The sequence below is a fragment of the Rhea americana genome, unplaced genomic scaffold, assembly GCF_003343005.1.
Source record: "Rhea americana isolate MKP2758 unplaced genomic scaffold, rheAme1 scaffold_5, whole genome shotgun sequence".
NCBI classification, from domain to species: domain Eukaryota; kingdom Metazoa; phylum Chordata; class Aves; order Rheiformes; family Rheidae; genus Rhea; species Rhea americana.
Window position 1 is genome coordinate 2,591,798 of NW_028186645.1, and position 22,061 is coordinate 2,613,858.

The 22,061-nt window shown below is 42.1% G+C and overlaps 1 protein-coding gene across 1 annotated transcript in view; it reads right to left on the reverse strand.

The window, feature by feature from the left end:
* EVL (Enah/Vasp-like) overlaps positions 1-22,061 on the reverse strand; it is a 121,818-nt gene that overhangs the window by 51,645 nt on the left and 48,112 nt on the right. The window contains exons 2-3 of the mRNA XM_085317455.1: positions 14,718-14,886; positions 9,633-9,810 (exon numbers count right to left, since the gene is read on the reverse strand). Of these exons, the coding sequence (XP_085173581.1) occupies positions 9,633-9,810; positions 14,718-14,886 (347 nt within the window). The remainder of the gene's footprint in view (positions 1-9,632; positions 9,811-14,717; positions 14,887-22,061) is intronic.

The window sequence follows — 22,061 nt, forward strand, 5'->3', positions numbered from 1 at the left end:
ATCAATCTCATTTCAGTTGTACTTCCTCACTGGGGTTAACTGGGGAAATTAMACCAGTCATTCCCATAAAGGTCTGAGAGTTTGTTTCCAGAATGTCATACAACTTACAACTTTTRGATCTCTGACTCTTTGAAAAACAAGATGCTGCACAGAGTCATTTAAGAAGGCAATTAACAGAATTTGTCTGAGCTCCCAAGGGATTACCAGCCGGCAGCAGAAGCTCCTCTACATGCGATGACAGAGGCAGCATATGGCGATTTGCTCAGTGGCTGGAGTTCAAGAGCAGCGTCCCCCTCAGCTGAGTCCACTGTCAGAGGGCTGCAYAGCTGTACCTTAACTCTCCGACTGCACCATCACGTGTCACCGCTCATTTTTGTGGTCCTAAGTGCTATCCGTTTGACCAGCAACACATTTTATTGAACATCTTTCACAGAATAAGCTACAGAATGTAATGAAAGCAGAGTTTAAAAAAAAAAAGCAAAACTATCAATTTTATTTTGATTACATGTGGAAAAAAAACCTCTCAAAGTAGCAACTTATTCCTAACTTCTATCTATATACTTGTGAATTTCTTCCTGGGTTCACTTCTGGTATTAAATCCAAAAATTTGCATGCACAAAGACCATCTGTTTGCAGAGCTATGGCAGCCAGAGAGGTGATAATCTGGTGTGCACTGCTCATGCGAACACACACAACACACACGTATTCTTATGAGTTCTCACTAACTGTTCCAGGGAAATCCATGGAGCACTGCTAAGCATATGGCTTACATGCATTATTTTTCTGGTTCCTAATAATTAAACCTCTGGTTTATTAACAATAAATTATTATAGTTACAAATTAATTATAAGTATAATTAGAAATAATTATCAATTAGCAAGTTTGGGAGAGAACAGCAGCAAAATTGTCATATAGCAGAGAAAGGGRCTTAGTAGCAATCCTTTACAGTCATTGAAGAAAAAGTGAGAAAACTAGGCAGAATTTTGCCTGGAGGTCCCTGTAGACACATCTAAAACAGGTAACCAAATACCCTAAAAGTACCTGTTTCTCTTGACTACAAAGACAGCTGAGCTCACATACTACAGGGGTACTACACCGAACAAACTGTAGTCTGTACAACATTTCTGCTCCAGTTACCAGTAGGACTGTGGTCATACAGTCGTTACTTGTTTGRAGCAGGTCTGCAGCTAGGGCAGTGTGAGAATTACTGTATTGTGAGAAACTCTTGTAAGAATGCTCTTAGTTGGGAATTCATATAATCTACTAAATAAAAAAGGACTAAATCTCTTGTCAGCTCAAGGAGTAATAAACCAAAATTGATCTAGGCCCTTATATATTTGTATCTCATCTCAAGGTAACTGCTCAAATAAATTAGCTAATATCCTTTAATTAGTGCAGSTTACCCATGAGTAGGATAAAACAAATAAAGATTTTTTGTGGATAAACACTGGATTTAGACAAAATTATAATTAGTAGAATATACCATTTCTTCAAGATGATTCAAAACGAACAGAGCATGATATTGCCCCTGTAAGCATATTTAGGTACTTTTAAATCATGTAAAAACTGGCAGTGTCACTTTCTATATGATCTCTTGGAAGTTCTATAGCCTATTTTTCCAAACATAGATAGCATTTAACAGAGCACAGCACCATCTTAAAATCAACCCTTTTTTGGTGATTCAAGCCAGGCATGCCTAGCAAAGGCTAGTTACCAGCCTTTGCAAATCTAGATCTGTATAATTACTAGCACAGCATACTGACCAGTCATTTTCTTTTTTTATTTTAAGGATAAGGGCATTCCCTACAGTATTTAAAATGTTTTAATTATTTATTTTCAGCATTGTTTTTTCTTTCTTCCTAGTGAGAGTAATTTCAAAGCATATTCTTCTCAGCATTTTGGTTTCAAAACAACATAAATCAATCCAAAGAGTGGAGTGGGATTTCAGAGCAYGTACAGAGTAAAGCAGAGCATCGGTCTTATAACTAAAGCCCATCTCCCTTGCTCTGAGTCTGAAAAAGACAACAAACTTCCCTATAAAACCAATTCTTATTCTGACAGTCACATTATTTTAGGGACTACCTTAGAATACCAAACATCAAAGCACTTGCACTAAAAATGACAGAAAATGAACAAAAAATGACGGGATTTTTTTTTGAAAAAAATAAAACAAACCTGTTCCAATGAACTTCACTGAAAGAAATTGAATGTCCAATGAATAAATAAATGTCCCATAATCCATTACTGTTGGGTAAAACAAGATCCACTGAGACTTAACATGTCAAAGTATGGCAATGGAAAAGGTAAGGAGAAAAGTACTATTCTCACCACAAAAAAGCYAGTTGTTCCTCATACRTTTCAGAYGTTTAAAGYGYTCTGGATCCCCAAAACAGTTTAGAAATAACTGGAGATGGGATGCATTAARAAAACAACTTAGCACTCTGGCTGCRGTTCTCAAAGGAGACGGCATGAACCCAGCACCCAACTTCTCTGGGCCCTTTATGAAACCCTGGTGAGCAGGTTAACCTTAACGCTCCGCTGCTCACCGTGACTGTGGAGTCAGACCAGAGAATGTGACAGCTGAACATGCAGAAGTCGCTTCTGAACAAAACGAGGCCTTTCCCATCACCTGAAAAACAAGGCTGCAGCTTGCGCTGGGCCTCTGCGCCYAGGCAGGAGGTAAGGAGTCAAAAATCCAGTGTAAAAACACTCCTTTACCCACTTCCTTCTTCTCCATGGCCTACCCTGCTTACTCATAAATTACTGGACTTGAATTCTGATAAAAACTTTTTTTCCTAAGCTGATATAGTCTCCTGCCATTTATCAGATTCTAGCAAAAAAAAAAAGCCACAGAGCATCTTTTACCCCTGAACTCTGGGAACTTCACTAGTTAACATCAGTTTTGGGACAGGGGCTCGAGGGTAATGCTGCCCGGGAATCCCACTAGCAGGATTCTTGTTTCTCAACATGCCTAAGCCTCTCTTAACTCTCTCAGCAATGTTCTCACCCCACAGTTTCCTTCCTGAAGTGGTTTTCATTTAGCACAGAAGCAGCAAAAGCATCAGCAAGAGACTCGAGAGCCGTTAGATTTATCACGCTCTTCAAAGCGCACAGGCATCTTTTCTTCTTCTAGATGTGCGACAGCAGCTCTGCCACTGCCGCTCTTCCGCGTAGGTCTTGCAGAARGTGGCAAAGGAACACCAAGGAACATATCACAAGTTTTTATGAGCACAACACTAGCAGAGCACTTCTTTGCCCTGGAAAGAACAGTTGGCAAGTTGGTAATATGCAGGGGAACATTTTCTGCCATGGATCCCTGAAACGGGGGGAACYGGAGAAATGAATCGAAAAAATGATGTCTACATTTTTTTTTTTCAACAGCAGAATAATTATAGAACAATTTGATACTTCCTGACAGATAAATAATAGCAATGATATTTACAGTTCTAATGCTGAAAGGAGTTTCTAAGCCCAGTTTATCTATTCACAAGTGAGGAAGTTCATCTGTGCTCCATTTAGCTTGAGTTWTCACTGGTTAATTTGGTAAATGAATCAGTTTTCCTCTCTGCTACTTCTGGCTGGGCCAAGTTCTTCCACTTCTGGGTGAGTTGCAAGGGGGGAGGAAGTTGTTTAATACTCTACTTCTTTTCCTCTTTCCTTGTAATGGTTTTATTAACTTTTAAGCAGACTTTTTTCTCTTAACGTGTATTTTTTCCCTTAACTTAGCTTGTGCAGTGCACCCAGGTTTTTAGAAATTCTATACACTCATCTTAGAAAATYCACATTGACCTGAGAATAGGTACTTCAGCAGTTTTGCAGGCAGAAGATTCTTTCAAAGCAAGTGTCCATAATTCCAGGAGAAGAAGCATTGGTTATTTTGGAAACATGGGCAGTGGGCTCACCTGAGGACTATCTCAATCAATACAGTACGGAAAAACCTTCAAAGTAAGGCACAGCCAGAGCAGCTTTGGCTTGAGTACTGATTCATGGCTGGGGTCAAAATAAACTCCTGCACTCAAACGATCAGGCAGAAACGGGAACCGCTGCATGGTGGACCACTGCATCATATAGTTTAAACATCCAAGAGCAAATCCTCTCTATGTAGGCAGCAATAAGTCTTCCAGTATACAGCATTTAAAAACATACATTCAGAAATATAAATGATTTCTTGCATTATAAGTCAACAATAACTACCCAAGTCTTCAAGACAAAGACATGAAAAGTAAAAAAAAAAAAAAGAAAGAAAAAAATTATTATACAACAGGCTAACATTTACCAGCAGGCTGCATATATCAGATTCTCCATCTTTTTCCAAGAGGTACCAAATCTTTAAACGGTGGGAGCCCAAGAGGCCCTCAGAGTTGGCCAGGCCAATCCCCACAGCCAAGCCCTGGTYCCCCTGTGCACCCACTGCTAGACCTTTTCTGACCGTAACACGGAGGCTCTGTTAGGGATCAGCAGGGAAGCAAAGACAACGCATAAAGCATGCAAGCAAATCACGAGGGAAACGCATGAAGCCATCCTTTTGCCTGTTCCCATCGCTAGTGATTTGGCTAGCTCTCCAGAGCAAGAAATGAAAGAAAACAGGCTGATTCCCTTTCTCAGAGGTGGGTAACCACTCCCTGGAGGAGGTGCTGAGTTTACAGGCTCCATTAACCTCTGCAGTAAGAGCTACTTACTTCATCACCAGCAGCAGTGACATTCCTACCAAATTATGTCAGGGAAGAACTTGCCCATTTTAGCTCAGTGATTTTTCCCACCTTACTGTCACTGGTCATGTAAGCCTTAGAGGACATGAACCTTGTCCATGTCCCAGGCAGACCCGTGACACCTTACATAGCAAACAGCCTGAGAGCAGGATCAGGTCATAGCACTTCTTCCACAGCAGCTAGCATGGGCAAGGAGGGGTGCTGCCCTGTCCCTAACGAGCCCCTGGGCTGCGGATGCCAAGGCTGGCCAGGGACACTCACTGCATCAGGTAACTGATGCCAGCAGCCAAGCTTGACTTCARTTYGTAAAGTAAACCCTCATGATAGAAACCAATTTAACAGGWAGTCATTTGTCATATTAATGGTCTTACTAAATGACATCATTATACAAYCCTAAGCAAGAGCTTGGTAATGAGGAAGTCAGAGTTATTATTTGCACTCATTTTGTAGGCTGGCGCAGAACAAATTCTTCATTTTCTATTGTACAGGAGAACAGATTAAAGAGACATAAGGAAATGAAAGTAATCAGGCATATAAATAGACTGGCAGGTAAACAACTGTGATTCAGTGGGACAAGGGGCAAACTCTAAGGGAAGGACTGTACTAATTTGGATCTTTATTTTATTTTTATCTGATTTTAGACTGTTCCCAACACGATCATTAGCAGCCTTCCAAAACTCTAGACTGAACTGAGTACTCTATTCAGTCCCTGCACTATAAGACCTTCTTTAATTCACCTAACCTTAGGTGAATTAAAACTGCATTTGTAGAAGCTCATGGGAACTGCTACACACAGCTCCCATGAAAGCAGCAAGAATTCTGGACCCACCAAAGATAACCCACTCCACTCCACTCCATATTGGTTCATCCACTGCAGAAATTAGACAAGACAGCAAGTTTAAATTATGACTTTTATCCCACCTTTCCCAAACCTGGGGACATGAGACTGCTGGATAGGATCCCTACCTAAGGATGACCCCAACACGTGACCAAGATTAGCAGAGGATTTAGGATCAGACCCATCCCACTTACCACAGGCGTTTAACTGAAGCACTTGATTAAGTTTTTGCCAGTACTCAGCATAATCAGTAGAGACCAGGCCCTCAGTAGCCGATCTTGGTCTTCAGGAGAGCCAAAATGCGCKCTGGAAGCGCTTCTCCCCTCAACTGCACAGGGACCCCGCGATGCACGGGAAGTCGGGGCTGCTGGGCCCTACGGCAACGTGCCGAACGCAGCAATCCCCCGRCACACGGTAGAGAAGAAGCGGGGCAGTACAGTAATATTTCTCAATGCTAGTTCATAACTATACATTAATTYGGTGTGACTCATTTATTCAAAAAGTCAGTGATGCCTAGAAATTACATGGATTGCTGCCATTTTTTAGCTCTCCAGTTCAGTTCAACAAACCATTCAAAAAAAACCCACGTCACTGCTTTGCGAACAAAACTAGTTATTTCCCCAAATGTCAGTCTAGGTATAGCACACTGACTTTGCGTCTGCTGAACACATGATGCATTCTCAGATCGTCTGTTCCAGTCTAACATGATTAATTTTAGTCTGTACAAGTAGGTGGTAACACGAAGGCAGAAGCAGTCAGGGAAGCCAGAATCCTTATCTAACTGCTGAAAGATTAACAACAGCTAAACACAGTAGTGTCCTAGCAGGGATATACAAAGCAAGTGAACAGCAGAAATCGCAAATCTCAAGTAACGCACATAGCATATCCCAAATTGTAGAGTTATATATGTATGGCATGCTGTACCAAGGATGAATATTCCAGAGGGAACATGTTTAACTYCCAGTTTTTGGTTGAGGATTTATTTAGTGTGAGAACAATTGTGTGTAGAAATACAATCCTTACAGCCAGAATTCCTCTGCAAAARCACCTTTGCAACTTCAATACATGGAGGCATAGACAGAAATGCTTTTTTTTTTCCTGATGGCTTCCGCAAAAGCAAAATGAACCCTAGCGCAACATGCAGATAGCAAAATGAACTGAGTGTGCAAGTAGGGTGTGTGCCTGAAAAAATATATGGACATATATGCTTGTGTGAATTCCTATTTGCATTAATTCACGCCCACAAAAGCATATGCCTGAGCCTAGAAGAGCAGTTTCAGGGACAGATCCGAGCAAATGCCTTATGCACGTTAAGCACTTCTGCTGCCAGCTCTCGCGGTGGGAGCGCTGCAATGCCTGGGAATCTTGTGACGACGTAAAAGTCCGGAGGGAGAACACACATCTGTCATGCACTACCATCACACAGACGCGTGGGGAAAAAAGGGTGAGGAGACGAATGCTGCCTGCCCTTTCTGCTGCTATTCATCTACTGCCTCCCTGGTTTGCTCTGCGTCCACTGACCTTGCTCACCCGCCTTGCGTACTGTTCACTGAAAAGGGAGGCAAGGCGAAGCAGCCCRGATAAACAGAAGCTGTGAATTTAGCAAGTCAAAAGGTCATTGCCAAAATATTTAAGATTAATATTGTCAAAATCAACTCATTAARCTTTAGTTAAAATTCCTGCAAGAAAGAAGATTTGAGATGAAAGTCTTTATATTTAGAATCAAGAAAATTATGAAATGATTTTGTTTCCAATATTATTTTTGATTACTAATAAACATAATTACTGTCAGTTACTCCTAAGTACTCCCTGTCCAGAACAAATACGAAGAAAAAAATCTATTTCAATTACCACATTATTCTATTAAAACATATGTAGTGTTAGACACAACTAGTGTTGCCAAATATCTTCTTGCAATCTAGTATCAACTTCATAATTTTCAACAGAAAAATTTAAAAAATAAATTTAACCTCCAAAACTAAATTTTGACAAAAATCAATATTTTGGGAGTTTACTTCAGGGAACCAGAAAAAAAAAAAACCCAAGTGCTAAAACACTCTTAAAAACAATTTTCAACTTTTGACAACTTCAGCTGTACAGAGACAGAAAAGCTGGCAATCTTTCAAACTTTTAACTCGTCATGTATGAGAGAAATTGGGTTGCTGAAAACTGAAAGTTTGCAAGAAKATTTCTTTTCCTAAAAATGAAAGAAAGAAATTTTGGCATCTGAGTGAATCAATTCATGTCTGCTTATGTGACAATTATACATTTAAAAAGGAAGCTCTTCAGCATGGGACTGATGTAATGTCTGTAAAGCATCTATTGCCCTTTGGTGTACTAAAAAACAGAAGAATACCAAAAAAATAAAATCCAAAAGACTATTTACTGTCATCCATTCATACATTCCTCAGAAACCTAGCAGCTTTTTCAAGGACTCAAAAMCACCATCTTAAAAGTACTTGTTGGTCTTTGTTAGCCATAGCTACCATAATYAAAATTTTTACGCACATCCACTTTAGGATAGTTTCTTGACCTTAAAAGCTCTGATTAAATCAGAAGMCATTCTCATTTTGAAACTCATGTTTCTGCAAGGCACCTCACTGAAACTATCTCAAAATCCTGCAAAAATCCTACTGCTTGAGGGGAGAGAAGAAACAAAAAGATGTAAACTGGAGGGCTTCTGAAAGAAAGCCAAACTCATCRTAGGAATTAAGCCTATGAATACATCAGGCCCATATTTACACTCCARTTAACCAATTTCTGAGGTCTCATTAGGTGGCCCACTACGGCTGATCAGGTATTAGAGATCTGTAGCAGTCAGAGAGCTCAACACCCTTCAGGTACAGGTAGGAACAGGAACCGTCAGCCAGATTCCCCCCACAAGTCTCCTGCTATAGCACAACTACAGCCAAAAAGGTTCAGGCTGAAAAAGTCAGAATYCAGTGCTGGGTATTTCTGAACGCAGCACAGAACGTAGGACAGTTCTTCCTCTTTGATGACTTTTACTTTTGTCAACTTAGTATCATGAATGGAAATATCAAAAGAAAAAAAAAACCTGCACTACAAACATACATTTTAATATGATACATTTTGTTGTGAAGGCTGTCAGGAGACAAGCGTGATCGCCATTTAAAGGATATTTGTGGCTCACAAGCTGATATCATATGGACAGTTAGTGCTATACTTTAGAGGGCTACTGCAGTGAGCACTGAAGTGAAACTTGGTGGGAAGCTAGTGATGTAAACCTTGAATCACTATGTTTTCAAAGAAAAATAAGCCTGTGGGGTATTTTTCTCAGGAGAAAAAAAAGACCCAATGTGAGTCTTGCTTTCTGTTCCCCCTGCCCAGCAGTTATAGAGAAATCATAAGCACGTAACTGAGGGTAGTGCTTAATCCAGATATTGAAAACCAGAAACTGGTTTCCACTGAGGACTAGGCCTGTATTTTGGGCCTTTGYCAAGCTATTGTAATGAGAATTTCACCAAACAGTAACTTTCACTACAAACTTCAATTGCAGTCAATATAATATTTATATTATATAACAACATCCACCCATGTTCAGAATTTAAGCCTTTGCACCTTGTCAAAGGACCGAGAAGCCACACGCTCTTCTTTCAGAAAGCCGGGTTACAATAGCAAACAGTTGTAGCTGACACCTAGCGCACCGGAAACACGAGCTCRGAGTTCTACCTCAAAAGTTTTTATAAAAACATTGCTAATCTTACTCTAGCTGTTGTTTATTTAAGGTTATATTCTGTCATCTTACATGTAATAAAACCCACAGGTAAATCCACATAAATCACTGGGGCTACCTGCCTACCTGGGCATTCCCAAATATTTAACTATTGATTTTCTATCATGAATTAAGACACCACGAAAAATTGGAAGGAAGGAGAATAAACCCTGAAAACATGGACGGTACCTACCACTGCAATTATTGATCTGAAGACTGTCCACCAGGGACCAGCTTTCTCTCTATTATAACTCGTTTTAGAACAAAACGCAATCCMACACAACCGCATCTGGTGACACAAGCACCACAAAATGGCACACGTTAATATAGAGCACAACGGTTTCTAATTTACCTCCATCCTGTGAATTCATGATATTCAGAGCAAACAGCATTGCATTGGAGAACGTGGTAGCCTCTTCTTTGCTTGCAAAATTCAAGCCATAGACCTGCCGTGCATCGCGCCATTGATGAAAGGTAGGTGTTGCTTGATTGTACTTCAGTCCTTTCACAATTGAATAATTAATCACTACCTGCGATTTGAAAGAGAGAGGTGAAGGTTAAAAATARCCCTCTTCAGTGGAGAGAAAGGTCAGTTACACTGGCAACGCAGTTCATGTGGTGAACCCATAGATGGCTGCACGGTGAGGCAGTGTGAGTTTTGATGACAAAAGAGACAGATCTGGGGTGAGATTTATGACAGTTCAAATTCAGCCTGGGGGACTTGCAAGCTAGTTTTGCAAATCCATTACCTGCTCGTGTTATCCATGGGATACAGCTGCGCATATACTGCAGACAGATGTCAAGAGTCAGTGCCAGCAGCTGTTGCCACCTTTTGGTGGACGATCACACATGGGTGTCAGAAAAGGAGAAGGAGAGTTCTTGGCACTATCCCTCCCCCTCGAGCAGATAAACGTTTGACTCATTGCACTGGCTTTGGCTTTTTCCTCCTCCCCTACACCTGCTCACCAGCAGCTTTTTATGCTGAGAAAGTTCTTGTCTAGCATCAGATAGGCAGTGACAAAACCAAACAACAACGTGCTTCCTCTCCCACCTCCTCTCTTGCTGTACATGCTATAATTTCCAGTCAATGGGTGTCTGCAGCAGAAGGGTGTTTCTGCATGATTTGATTTAATCTGCTAAATACAATGCCCTGTTTACCCTTGGCAGGGCACGCTGGATACTGAGGTACACAGTATGCCTGGGATCAAACCAGAAACCTCCAAAGCTGAAAGCGTAAGCTGCTCGAGCCCCAACTGGAGAGGCAGGACCAGTTGGCTGCAGCACTGAAAAGCCAGACGGAGAGGTCATAGGGATAGCACCCCAAGATATCCATCTTTGGGGTGACTATGGTCCACTGTCGTGACGTAAAGTTAAGAAACAAAATGAAATCCTAACGAAAGGGTTCATAATCTATCCTCATAAATGGTATGGTGCAGCTGAAAGAAGAGAAAGACTAGGAAATGGAGCAGCCCTCGCCACCAGCTAGCAGAGGCTGGGGGCAGGAGGCAACTGGGGAGAGAGAAGCCTAAAATTACAAGCAGAGTAAGACTGAAATTCATTATTCAAGTAGAGTAAATCTGGCTCTGAGTCTCCTASATAGGCCCTACAAACGGAATTATTTTGGCCTTAGTTTTATCAAAAGCCAGAACAACCCCTTCGTTTTCAGACTGCAGCCTGATCAGTGGAAACATTCCATCACGCCAGCTCGTACAAGTCTTCCTCAAGTGCAGCCCACCGGCCGCTGGCATACGGGAGCAGGAGGGGCCCTTGGTGCGTGCTGCCGGGGTTTGCTCCYGGTGAGGGGCACCGCGCCTGGCCGTGGCGGGACAGGAGCAGCAACAGCGAGCAAGGAAACGGAGAGCCGAGATGTTGCACATCTCCACAAAGACAGCAATCAACCCGCCCAGCCGGGGCACCTGCAGGGACTCCAGACCTCCTCAGGTCAGCACTCAAGCCTCGTCGCTCCCGTAGCAAGCCCTCTACCCAGTGTTTATTGTTACASATGGATCCTACACACCCACAAAGACACTCATGTGTCTTTCTTGCTGTCTGGTTTTTACAGTACTTTGGAAAGTTTTAGGTTAATGCTATTGCTCCTTGAGCAGAAAGGCATTGGCCTTTTTCTCAAGAGCAGAAAAGGTTYGGGACTTTGTTATCAGCCCGGAGACTGCAGCACTCCCAACGCTCAAGCCCCTGACACCACCGTCAGTCAGGCCTTCTCCAAAACGTGGAGACTACGACACAGCAGCCCAAAACTGCTATGGTTCAGGTCGGAGTCTCTACTCCCACAAGCAGGCCCAAACCCAACCAACCTTAATAAGCTACAGCGGTGATTAATTAATCCTTTAACTTTCAAAGGATGTGGTTTGGTTTGTGTCACAACAAGGCTGTCACCATTTCACTTCTGGCTTGGGCTCAAATCTGAGAAGCTCCCTCTCGCCCCGGGCCCTGTCCCAGCCACGTGGACACGCAGACCCCTCCGGAGGGATGACTCACGTCGCCCCGCACCCTCCTCCCCGTCAACCCGCTCAGCGCATGCCGTTCAGCTCTGAGGTCACGCTGAGCTGCAAWCACTTGCAGTGAAATCATCATTTTAAATCCTCAGCTGATCATGATTGAACCGGGCAGTCACCCCTCGCCAGCTAAGCCGTGGAGGCTGATCCTAGGCAGGCTTCTGCCTCCGAGAACCTCTCGCATGAGGTTTAAGCTCACTGGTTTTACTTCACCTTTTTAACAGGCTGGGTTACAATTAAGCTGATGAGTTGCAACACAGTGGTAAATCGCTTGCTTGAGACTGCCTGAATATCCACCGAGGGAAAACGAATGCTGCACAGAAACACTAAAGCTAGTGACGTCAAGTGATTATAATACTGATCTGGCCATATTTCCAAACCGCCCCAGCCTCTGTGGCTAYTTCAAAGCTTCAAAAAGCTACTTTGGTGTTTTTGAGGATTACTGATCATGCCAGCACGAGTCTAGGCTAACACGCACGCCTGTGCAGAGCAGCAAGAGGAGTTCATTTACTGCCGGTCCTTAACTCAACCCTGCCGCACGCAGTGAGCACGTCCTCCAGCCACACGAGGAGGACTGGAGGTCTGAGGACCACTTCCCAGAGCTCAGCGTGGTGCTGAAGCCCTCCCATTCCAAAAACCCTGCTTCTCTGTGGTGGACTTTTTATATACAATCAGCCAGAGTAAAAAATAAAAGCTGGTAAGGCAAGTGGCATGGGAAGAGAATATCATAAACTGTAACATATGCAGCAAAAAAGGGCTAGAAAACAGAAAAGCAGCTAGAGAAAGACAATGAAAGGAGCCTACAGAAGAAGACATGGAGAAAAAGAAAAGATGATGAAAACAAAAGCGGCTGAGATTATTAGAGATGTAATACAAAGCAATAAAAATTAAAAGGGAAAGATAAAAGGCAGGCAAYGGTGAAGTCATGAAGATTACTCTAGTCTGAACCTTGCCAAAAAATATGTAACAAAAGTTAAAATTGCTCCTGTGTGGTATTACCATGTTACATATTTTCTGTTAGTTTCTCAGGTCTTGGACAGCTGTGTAGCTTCATCTGCTTCATTATATGCCAATATTACATATTAGCTGAAGATCAGTCCTTTTCAGGAAAAAATGGCTTTCCTGTCAAAACAACTTTTAATAAAAATCTCCCTTTCACTGTGATTTAGCATAACCTGGAAGGATGCATGAAATAGGTCATACAGAGAATCATTTTTACTGAAATTCATTTTTGTTCTTATTAAATGCAACACTTAGCAAGCCTAGAAAGCTTATGGCTCCACACAAGAATAGTATAAAATATACTAAAATCTCAGTCTGAAGCTTTCAGAACATTCCTTTTAATATTACTATACTATCTTGAATTTGCTTCATTCATAATACTGGATTTTTTGTAATCATGTCTAAAACCAGTATTTTCTTTTAGATAGTTCTAGGTAACTAAGGCAATTTGTACTATTTTTTGTTTGTGGGAGGATTTTTAGTCTTCAGATTCTAGAAAAATATATTCGTATATCTGTTTCCTTCTGAATTCAGTTGTTTTTAGGTGACATGCATCCTCTTCATAAGCAGTAACGTTTGCAAGCAAATATAATGTTAAYACAAAACATTTAAAATATAGATCAAGATTCAGGTTTCAGATATATTCTACCCTTTAGATTGTATACTCTGATTAAGACAGACGTACATACATGCATAGTTCGGGAGACCTTCGCTCTTGAGTTTTGCACCAGTTGTTTAGCTGTGCTGTAGATCGTACCACCTGAAAACTATTTGCAGTCACCTGCTGGCTAGGCAAAATCCACAGCTGTCGGCATRGGCTCTTCCAGAGCCACAGGGATTTTCACAACCAACTAAGCAGTCATGGTACTTCATTTACTTTTAAAAATGTCTTGCATTTTTAAAATGGAACTAAATGAATATATTGACTCTGCTCTACCAAGATAAAAGCAGAGGCAAAAGATAAAGTAGGTGGTTCAGAAGTGAGCTGCAAGTAGCTGAAAGCCAACGTGCTAAAGAAAAAATACATTCCTATCTGGGTTTTCCTTTCTCAGACCCGTGACAGCACGCACGGACGGTGGCTAAAAGGCATATTCACATCTCCAGGAAGCAGCTCAGGCAGCCTGTGAAAGTGGCTCCGCGCGGCAGCCCACCGCTCTCCGCGCCCACGACATCACCCACGATTTCCCCGGCTCCCGCGGMGGCCCCAGGCTCCTGAACTCCTGCCCTGAAACGCTAACGGGACTCACGCGTAGCATCGCTATTTTGGGCGAGGGTAGTTTTGCTCTCTACGACACGGTCGTGACGGTCCTTCTAACGAAGGGGTCGACCGGCAGGCGCGGCGGCGGTGGCCACGGAGGGCCTGATCCGAGCCCCGATTAGGCAAATCCCACCTAACCCTGCTAATGCCCGGGGACGGCCGCGGACTTAGGCCRGCGCAAATCAGATCAGAGTGCGCACCTAGGATTTTAAAATGCATTACGAGAAACTAATTACTTATCAYGGCAATGTAACTATCACCCTTTCTGGGACGTGCAACAAAAAGGGTTGGGTTTTTTTATTTGTATATATAGTACTAAAAATRAGCAAGAAGTAGATTAAGGGAAGCTGAGAGTGAAACCTGCAGTACAAAGTAAGATTCATTTCACAAGCGAAAAAAAGGGGAGGAAAACATCATATTRAATTCTCCTTGGAAATTACCAAAAGTCCTTTTTACCAGTAAAGAATAAATAAATAAATAGTAATAAACGGTGATATAATCTGTGCACAAAAAAAGAAAAAAAYAGAAAATCTGAATGACTGGMGCAAATAGAAACTAATAGGAACCTTTTGCAGGGAGTGGGAAACATTGCTAGACTGCATTAACTGATGGTATGGAAAGAGAGCAAAGGTTAATTCATAGGAAACTTAATACAGTTACTCACTTGTTGATCTTGCAGTTTAACWCCAACTACTCTAAAGGTGTTAGTGGCAATGTTGTGGTATATGTTGATCCTGCTGAATCCCTGCTGTCCAGGTTTGATTGGCACCCATTTCTTACTGGTATCGTCATAGACCATGACTGAAGCCCGGGCTTGGCAAATACTCTGTTCACTGGAGAACAAACACAACACAAGCAGAGGAAACAGTGAATTTGYTGTCTACCACCAGGCATATCTCAAGGAAAAGACAACAACAAAAATTCTCAAAGCCATTTAAAATGTGCATCTTGTTATAAGTCTACTAATCTGGCACTTCACAATCTGCTTGTTAAATTAAAGCTTGTACGTATGTGTTCATACACTTAAATAATCTCCATCACGTTGCTGTTTTCAACCGATAATCTCTTTTTTATACAAATATTAGGCCCTAAGGAATAACTCATATCACACATATTTTATGAAAATTGCCCAGCAGTATGAATGCTCTCTTTATTTTATATACCTATCGGCAAGTGAAGCCTTTCACATTTGTATGAAAACTTACTAATATTTTATGGTTTACCAACAAAATAAACATGACATAAAAATCTCAGCCACACATTTAAAATTGGAAGCAAGCAGACCTTGAACCAAAAGCCRCGTTAGGTAAACTGAAGAAATCAATTACTTTAATCCAGCTAATGTCTAATACTCAGACCTGGTGACGCACTTAGAAACCCAAGAATACGCGTACAAAACACACAAGAACTCTTTTTTCTCTCATCCTAAGAGCAAGGAAAATGGGAAATTCATACACTTCTGTATTAAAGTGCATACTTATTATTTTATATAGCACTAATATATAACTATTTTTGTTCTGTAGAACCACAGAAAGTTGTAATTTCTTTCCATCTTGCTTGTATACCAGTGACAAATATATTAGTACACCACATAAGCTGTGCACATCCAGATTCATACTMAAATGAATCTTTTATTTGTTTAAAATAAGGCAAATATTGTTGAGGTGGCAGGTCAATATGGATAGTGCTTTATAAATGCCAATTTTGGAATGCCATTCAGGATTTTAATCCTATTTTGAATTCACAGAAAGGAACCAAGAGGAAACAAGAGTTCTTCTACGAGGAAAAATAAATCTTCTAAACTTTGGAGATTTGAGATCTTTGAACATAGCAGGGATTTCCTATGGGCAAACAGTGCAGGTTAGACCTAAACAAAGCTGTTACGATTTGTGTTTTCCATAAACCTTAAATTCATAACCATCMTATTATCTATAGGCCTATATATTTTTGTACGTACCTCTTCTTCTTAGTCCAAGCTATATTAAATAATTTGCAACCACACAGTATCAAGCATAACCTGCTTTGCACACAAATCCTTCTCTCTCCTTGTTGCATACACTGCTTTGCTTTGATTTTGTCTCAGTAATGCCTTACTTTCACGCCAGCACATGAGAACCTCCTCAGTAGAGCTGAACCAYATTACTGCATTGCCACTGCAGCCAAATTACGCCACTTGTAAATTACACCAACTGTTTAGAAACTAAAACTGCTCAACCCCATCATTGTCATCATTTTAATGAAAGGGAGCACATTACTGTAAATATTAAGAGGATCTAGATAGATTACAGCTGCAATTTTCATTCTTTCCTGATTCACGGATCTCAAAAAGATGATTTCCAAGGCAGATGCATACCCCGCTGTAAATTGAAGCCTACTGACGCTCGGCTTGCTTCATCAGCCACTGCACAGAGCCCTCCAAGGAGTCTGCAGACTTGCTCTAGGCTGCAGGCAAGAGCCTGAAGGCGCTGGGGGTTTTCAGAGGGAACAATGATGGTTGGCAGACATCTCCGTAAAGAACAAAGCAAGAAAATTCAGAACGAAGTGTATTTTTGTTACGTACCATGGAAACCATTACTGGAGCATATGGGACACATATTCAGATCAGCCCAAAAGACTAAACATTATTTTAATTATATACTTCAGGATTTACAAAAACGAACTCTACCACCAGTTGCTGTTGTTTTGTTCTACRAGACAGGAACTGCCTTATTTTTTTCTGTTGCACCACAAAGAGTCAGAAATCTTCAGTCGGTGCATTTAAAAATGATGTACTTGTTTAGCAGCTTGTTAAATGCCTGGCCATACATCAAGCAACCACAAAACTTCCATTGCTTAAACATTTCTTCAGAAGATCCCTTCTCTGTTGTTTATAAATGAAGACAGCACAGACTGCGGAGACAGGGAAATGGTTTCCCCTTTTGCTTTCCACCTCCTCCCCTCCCTTTCTTTCTATTTCCAACACATGACTGCAAGTAAAAGCACTAGTGGATCGATAACTGTCCAAATTAGGAGAGAAGCTTGGAGCTTGTAAATACCTGGGATTTGTTCTGTAGCAACTCAGTGCCAGGACGTCAAGAACAGACCCCAAAGTACAACACATCAGCTCCCAGAAGACAAATGTTAGTAACTTCTCTAAGTTACCTGAAGAAGGTCTGCACCTTTAGTGATGTATTTATTCAGTAAATACCTCTATATTACTTTTTTTTTTTTTTTTTTTTTTTTTTTTTTTTTTTTTAAGTAAACTAGTGTCTTGTGGCATCTCTCCTATGGCTGTAGCCTGAGACTAGTAGCTGAGGGATTTGAACTCACTCCAGCGTGTCTTAAACCTCCTGCAAGATCAAGAACTGCACCAGACAGGCAGGAGTGTGTCCTCTAAATGGTCTGGAGGATGGTCACTGTACCTGGTTTCAAAGACAGGGAGGAAGGAAAAGAAATACATCAGCAAAAAATAATAAAAAAAAAATCAGGTACACTGGATTTCCTTTGCCATGYGGACGTGGAAAAGCTAAAAATAGCCTCTAGTGTGGTGCTGTAGCTGGGTGCTGCCTACCTACTTGCGCCTAGTCCCACCTGCAGGTGTAGAACTGGTGGGAAACGGCAGCCTGGCCAGGGCCACGGCAGCCCCTACCCTGGTGAGCCTGCAGGCTCCCAGGAACTGCAGACCCTGTTTGCATCGCACTCCGCCAGTGTGACACTGGGCCCAGTCCCTAAAACCTCGCTGGTCACTACGAGCCTCAGTGTACTAAAATAAACAGGAGTGTGCCACKGGTTTCCCAGAGCATGCCTGGGACCCAACACATAGAACATACGATGTTTGCATTTGAGATGAAGTTTGGAACCCACAGTTATCAAGGTCTTCTTAATTAGTCAAAAGTAATTCAATTATCCTTACTTACGACAAAGAGAGTGCACCTAACCGTACCCGAATGAGGACCTTATCCTGGCATTATTCGCAATAACACATCCGGATTCCAATGTATACAGCAACTGTGCTGTCAAGAGCTCCAGAAAAAATCCCACTACAATCCCTTGATGGAAATACAGATGTAGGACCCCGGAGCAATATTTAATGCATGACAACCAATTGTTAAAGTAACATAAAACAACACATCAAGCTCCATTTCTGCTCTCCCTGCAGTCAATGGAAGTTTTTCATCATTCATTTAAATGGAAACAGGATTAAGCCTGTTATCTGGCCTCCAGTGAAATAACAGAAAGGAACATAAAACAAGCACAAGGGGTATCCTTTCCTGYAAAGCACTTCATCAATCTTTCAAAACCTAAAAGGCCTCCGGGGACCCTTTTCTAGCTTACTGTCTCACCCTAAACGGAGGTGTAGCTTTTTATGCCTGAAGACTTATCCTAGCCACAAAAATGACAACTATCCCACCACCACATTAGGGCTTTCCCTGCAAACGGTTCAGAAAATGTTCGATCCAACTCTTACAAAAGTCAGTAAGAATCTTTCTATTACATTCTGTGGATTACTTTGTTTTAAATGTAAATCAAATAACACTAGTTTCACAAAGCTCCAGCAAAATTTTCTCATATTTTGTGGACCATACATCATTGATTCTTATGTAAACTACCCATAACAGATAATAAAAATGGTTTTAGTCAGTTCATACTCAATATTCCTTCTCCATGAGAAGAGTCTGGGGAGTATCACTGTTTATACCTGATGTCGAGATTGTAGCTTCAAGAACTTGCCCTATTTTCCTATGAATATACACACAAGTTATTGAAAAATGGATAYATGTTACAGAAGATTTAGCAAGTTTCACACACCATTCCAAATACTACTAATTCCCCTACTCATTTTTAAAGTTATGTTAACATGCAAGCTGTTAGACTTTTTTTTATCTGCCTGCATTTCCACCATAGACAATTATATGAAAGATAAAAATTCCACGATAGAGAGCTCTTAGTTACAAAGTAGTTTGGATTCCACAAGACCACTGCCATGCATACACTCTTAACATCAAAACCAACATGTTGCAGCATGCTGTAAGGCATATTTGAGACATCTTATTTACACTGGGAGGGAGGGGGGCTTCTGCTTAAAGACCTCTRTATATCTGAATCCCAACACTCATCCTTATCTACTCCAGAAGCATTTTCGCCCGAGTGCTCTACATCTGTGGGATGGCGAACCTCTGCAACAGGRCCACTTGTTCACCTGAAGATAGAGCAAATGTGCTTAACTGCRTATCTGATAGAAGCAGGCCGCACTGCGAAATCCTTCGTTGACAGCTGGTTCCTAAAATCCAACATCCATCACTGAGATTCATACTGCTTCAGCACAGTAAATTCTATACTTATCCAAAAAATCTGAGCAGTTCTGTCTGAAGTTGGTCTCCAAATCTGATGAAGATCTTATCCCTGTAATATTTTTTCTTGTTAAAAAAAACAAACAAACTTGCTTCTGATACTGCTTGCTATATTTTGTGTAGCCCATTTCCACCAACTTTCTCTGTCTTTCCTGTTTTGAGCTTATCTTTGCTGCAGTACAAGCTACCTAATTTGGAGTCAACCCTTCCTGAAGTTGCCTAGCTTCAATGAGTGCAGCCAGGCAACATAGTGCTTGGGCTGCATGGGRTGCTCGGACCAGCATTGCTGCACCCTTCTTACATTACTAGCTCCAGTGTCAACAGCATTTGCATCCCCAAATGAGTCCCTTCAAGCTCAGAGGCATATTCTTAAATGTACAAAGTACGTTTAAAAGTGCAGAGATTACTGCTTTGGGATAGCAGTTAGAGATAGCCATCAATTATACCTCGAGCCAGTGCTGCAACGAAGGCAACTTCATCCAGAAGCACCTACTCTTCTTCCTGCGCAAAACATGAAAAATGTAGCCCTGTTCTTTCTGGCTTTTAGTAAACTTACGACTGACAGGGRCTCATAGCCAAAAAAAAGTCACAAAGGAGTTTGGAGAGGATAACATGGCGATTCTTAGGGAGGATACCTGTATTTTTTGTGGATTATCACATGAACCTTAAGTGACCTGCTTGACGTTATCTGGCTCACTGTAGGTAATTAAACAGGAGCAAGAAACATGACAAGAAATGAAACGATGACAGAAATGACCGTGGAGGATGGGAGGGCCACTGATCGAGGAGAAGTTCTCCTGCTTCACTCTGCCTAGGCCAGTGGCGTTGTTCCAAMAGAAAGCAAAAAGCACGGACGTGAACCACGAAAGACTCGGCATAGAGAATAAACAGCAAAAGGGAGTAAACCTTAACAGATGGAGGTAAGCCTTCGCGGGAGAGACTCTGAAGGGTCTCCAAAGCTTTCCTCTCTCTCCCACCCCACCCTGAAAAAAAGAYGACAGACCAAGCTGCACGGTCTTCTATTAACCTCCCTGTTTTCTCTACTTACAAGGTACCTTCCCGTGAATAAACGCTTCTGAAGAGCCTGTCACTGAGTCTCTGCACCCACTGAAGGCTCCAGGGGCAGGGGCCGCTGCGGCACTCGGCTATCGCGGCYGGAGCCAGGAGGCTGTCGGCACCAGTGCTGCCCCAGCCTGCCCAGCAGGCTGCCCCTGGAGGGGTAGGAAGAGGTTGAAACCACACTTTCTCCCACAGCCGTAGCCGTACACTRCAGCTTTTGGAGGACCACAGAATCTCACTCGCAAAAGATGCAATAATATGACTGTAAATCAACAACGGCAGGATTAAATGTCTTGGTCTGTGGAGTCTGGTGGACCAGGAGATTTTCACTACCTTCAGACTGACAAATATAGTTGCTTCCCTGGGACAGAAATKTGCTTGGTGTAAACTGTGAAAGCTCCCCAATGGGAATCAAACTATCATGCTTCAACCCACTATGGAGCTACCTCTCTTTAACCTGCTCATGATTCGCTCCCCTTCAAAGGAGCTCAAATCTGACATTTTTAGAAAATGCAAACAGCTACCTTTGTGAACATTACCTTATTTTTAATTTCCCTTTCCCATTCTCTTTCTTTTTTCCCCCACATTAAAAATCATTTTTTGACTGATCTAATGATCCCTATTGGTAACAGAAATTGTTAACATTTCTTTGCCTGAGACTCGTCCCGGCTGGGAGCAAGCCGTCAGCGCACACAACGGGTGCGGTAACTCGCAAGCCATTTAGCACAGCTCACTCTAACTGTCCACTGAGCCCGACCACAAGAAGTCACAGTTGTGTGGTTAAACCTGACATGCAAGGCTTAGAYGGTGATGCTGAATTAAGAAGCTGACAGAATTCTCCTGCTGTTAGCTTTAAAATAGCTAGTGTAAATACAAAATCGTGTATACAGAGATGCGTGGTCTGTGTGATACATGTGTGTGTTAAYCTCAGAATTAGCAAGCTACAGGTCATGCTCTTGCAGCATTTAAAGCAAACTGCAAACCCTGACCAGATCTCACGTGGTTTTGCTAAATCAAACTGGGGTGCAATGAAAGAATTTCAGTTGMCCTCTTTAAGAAATGGGGATATTTCTGTCTGGATACTGGATTTACAGAAGAAAAATCCTGGGAGCCCCTCAGAACAGGAAACAGGTCATATAGGCTCATATATAAGGTATCTGTAATCTTYGGTCATTACTGTACAACTTCATCTAGCATTAACCTTTTCTTGCCACGCTGAATCATTTCTCAAGCCTTCGTGTCAGAGATCCACTGCTGGTTTGCTCGTGACTCGTTTCTCGTTGGGGGCCTCTTGCTGCAACGCCGCATCAGCCAGGCTTGTGACCCCAGCCGGGAACTCCTGCTTCGAACCCAGCTTCCCTCTGCAGCAAACCCGCCGGACTCGCCGCGTCGCAGTCCCTCCCCTGCCTCCGTCCCAGGGCGCTGCCGAGCCCATTTCCCCAGCAACGCAGCAGGACTTCATCTTGAAACGACAGCATTTAGCCACTGACCAAACTAAAGGGCAGTGCAAACCTGCGAGGTTTTACACACAGGTAAGTGCCGTTCCTCTTCAGTGACGTGCAGAGCTCTGATTATTTTCCAGCAGGCATTTAGAAAAATGGTCTCACGTATAATGTGTG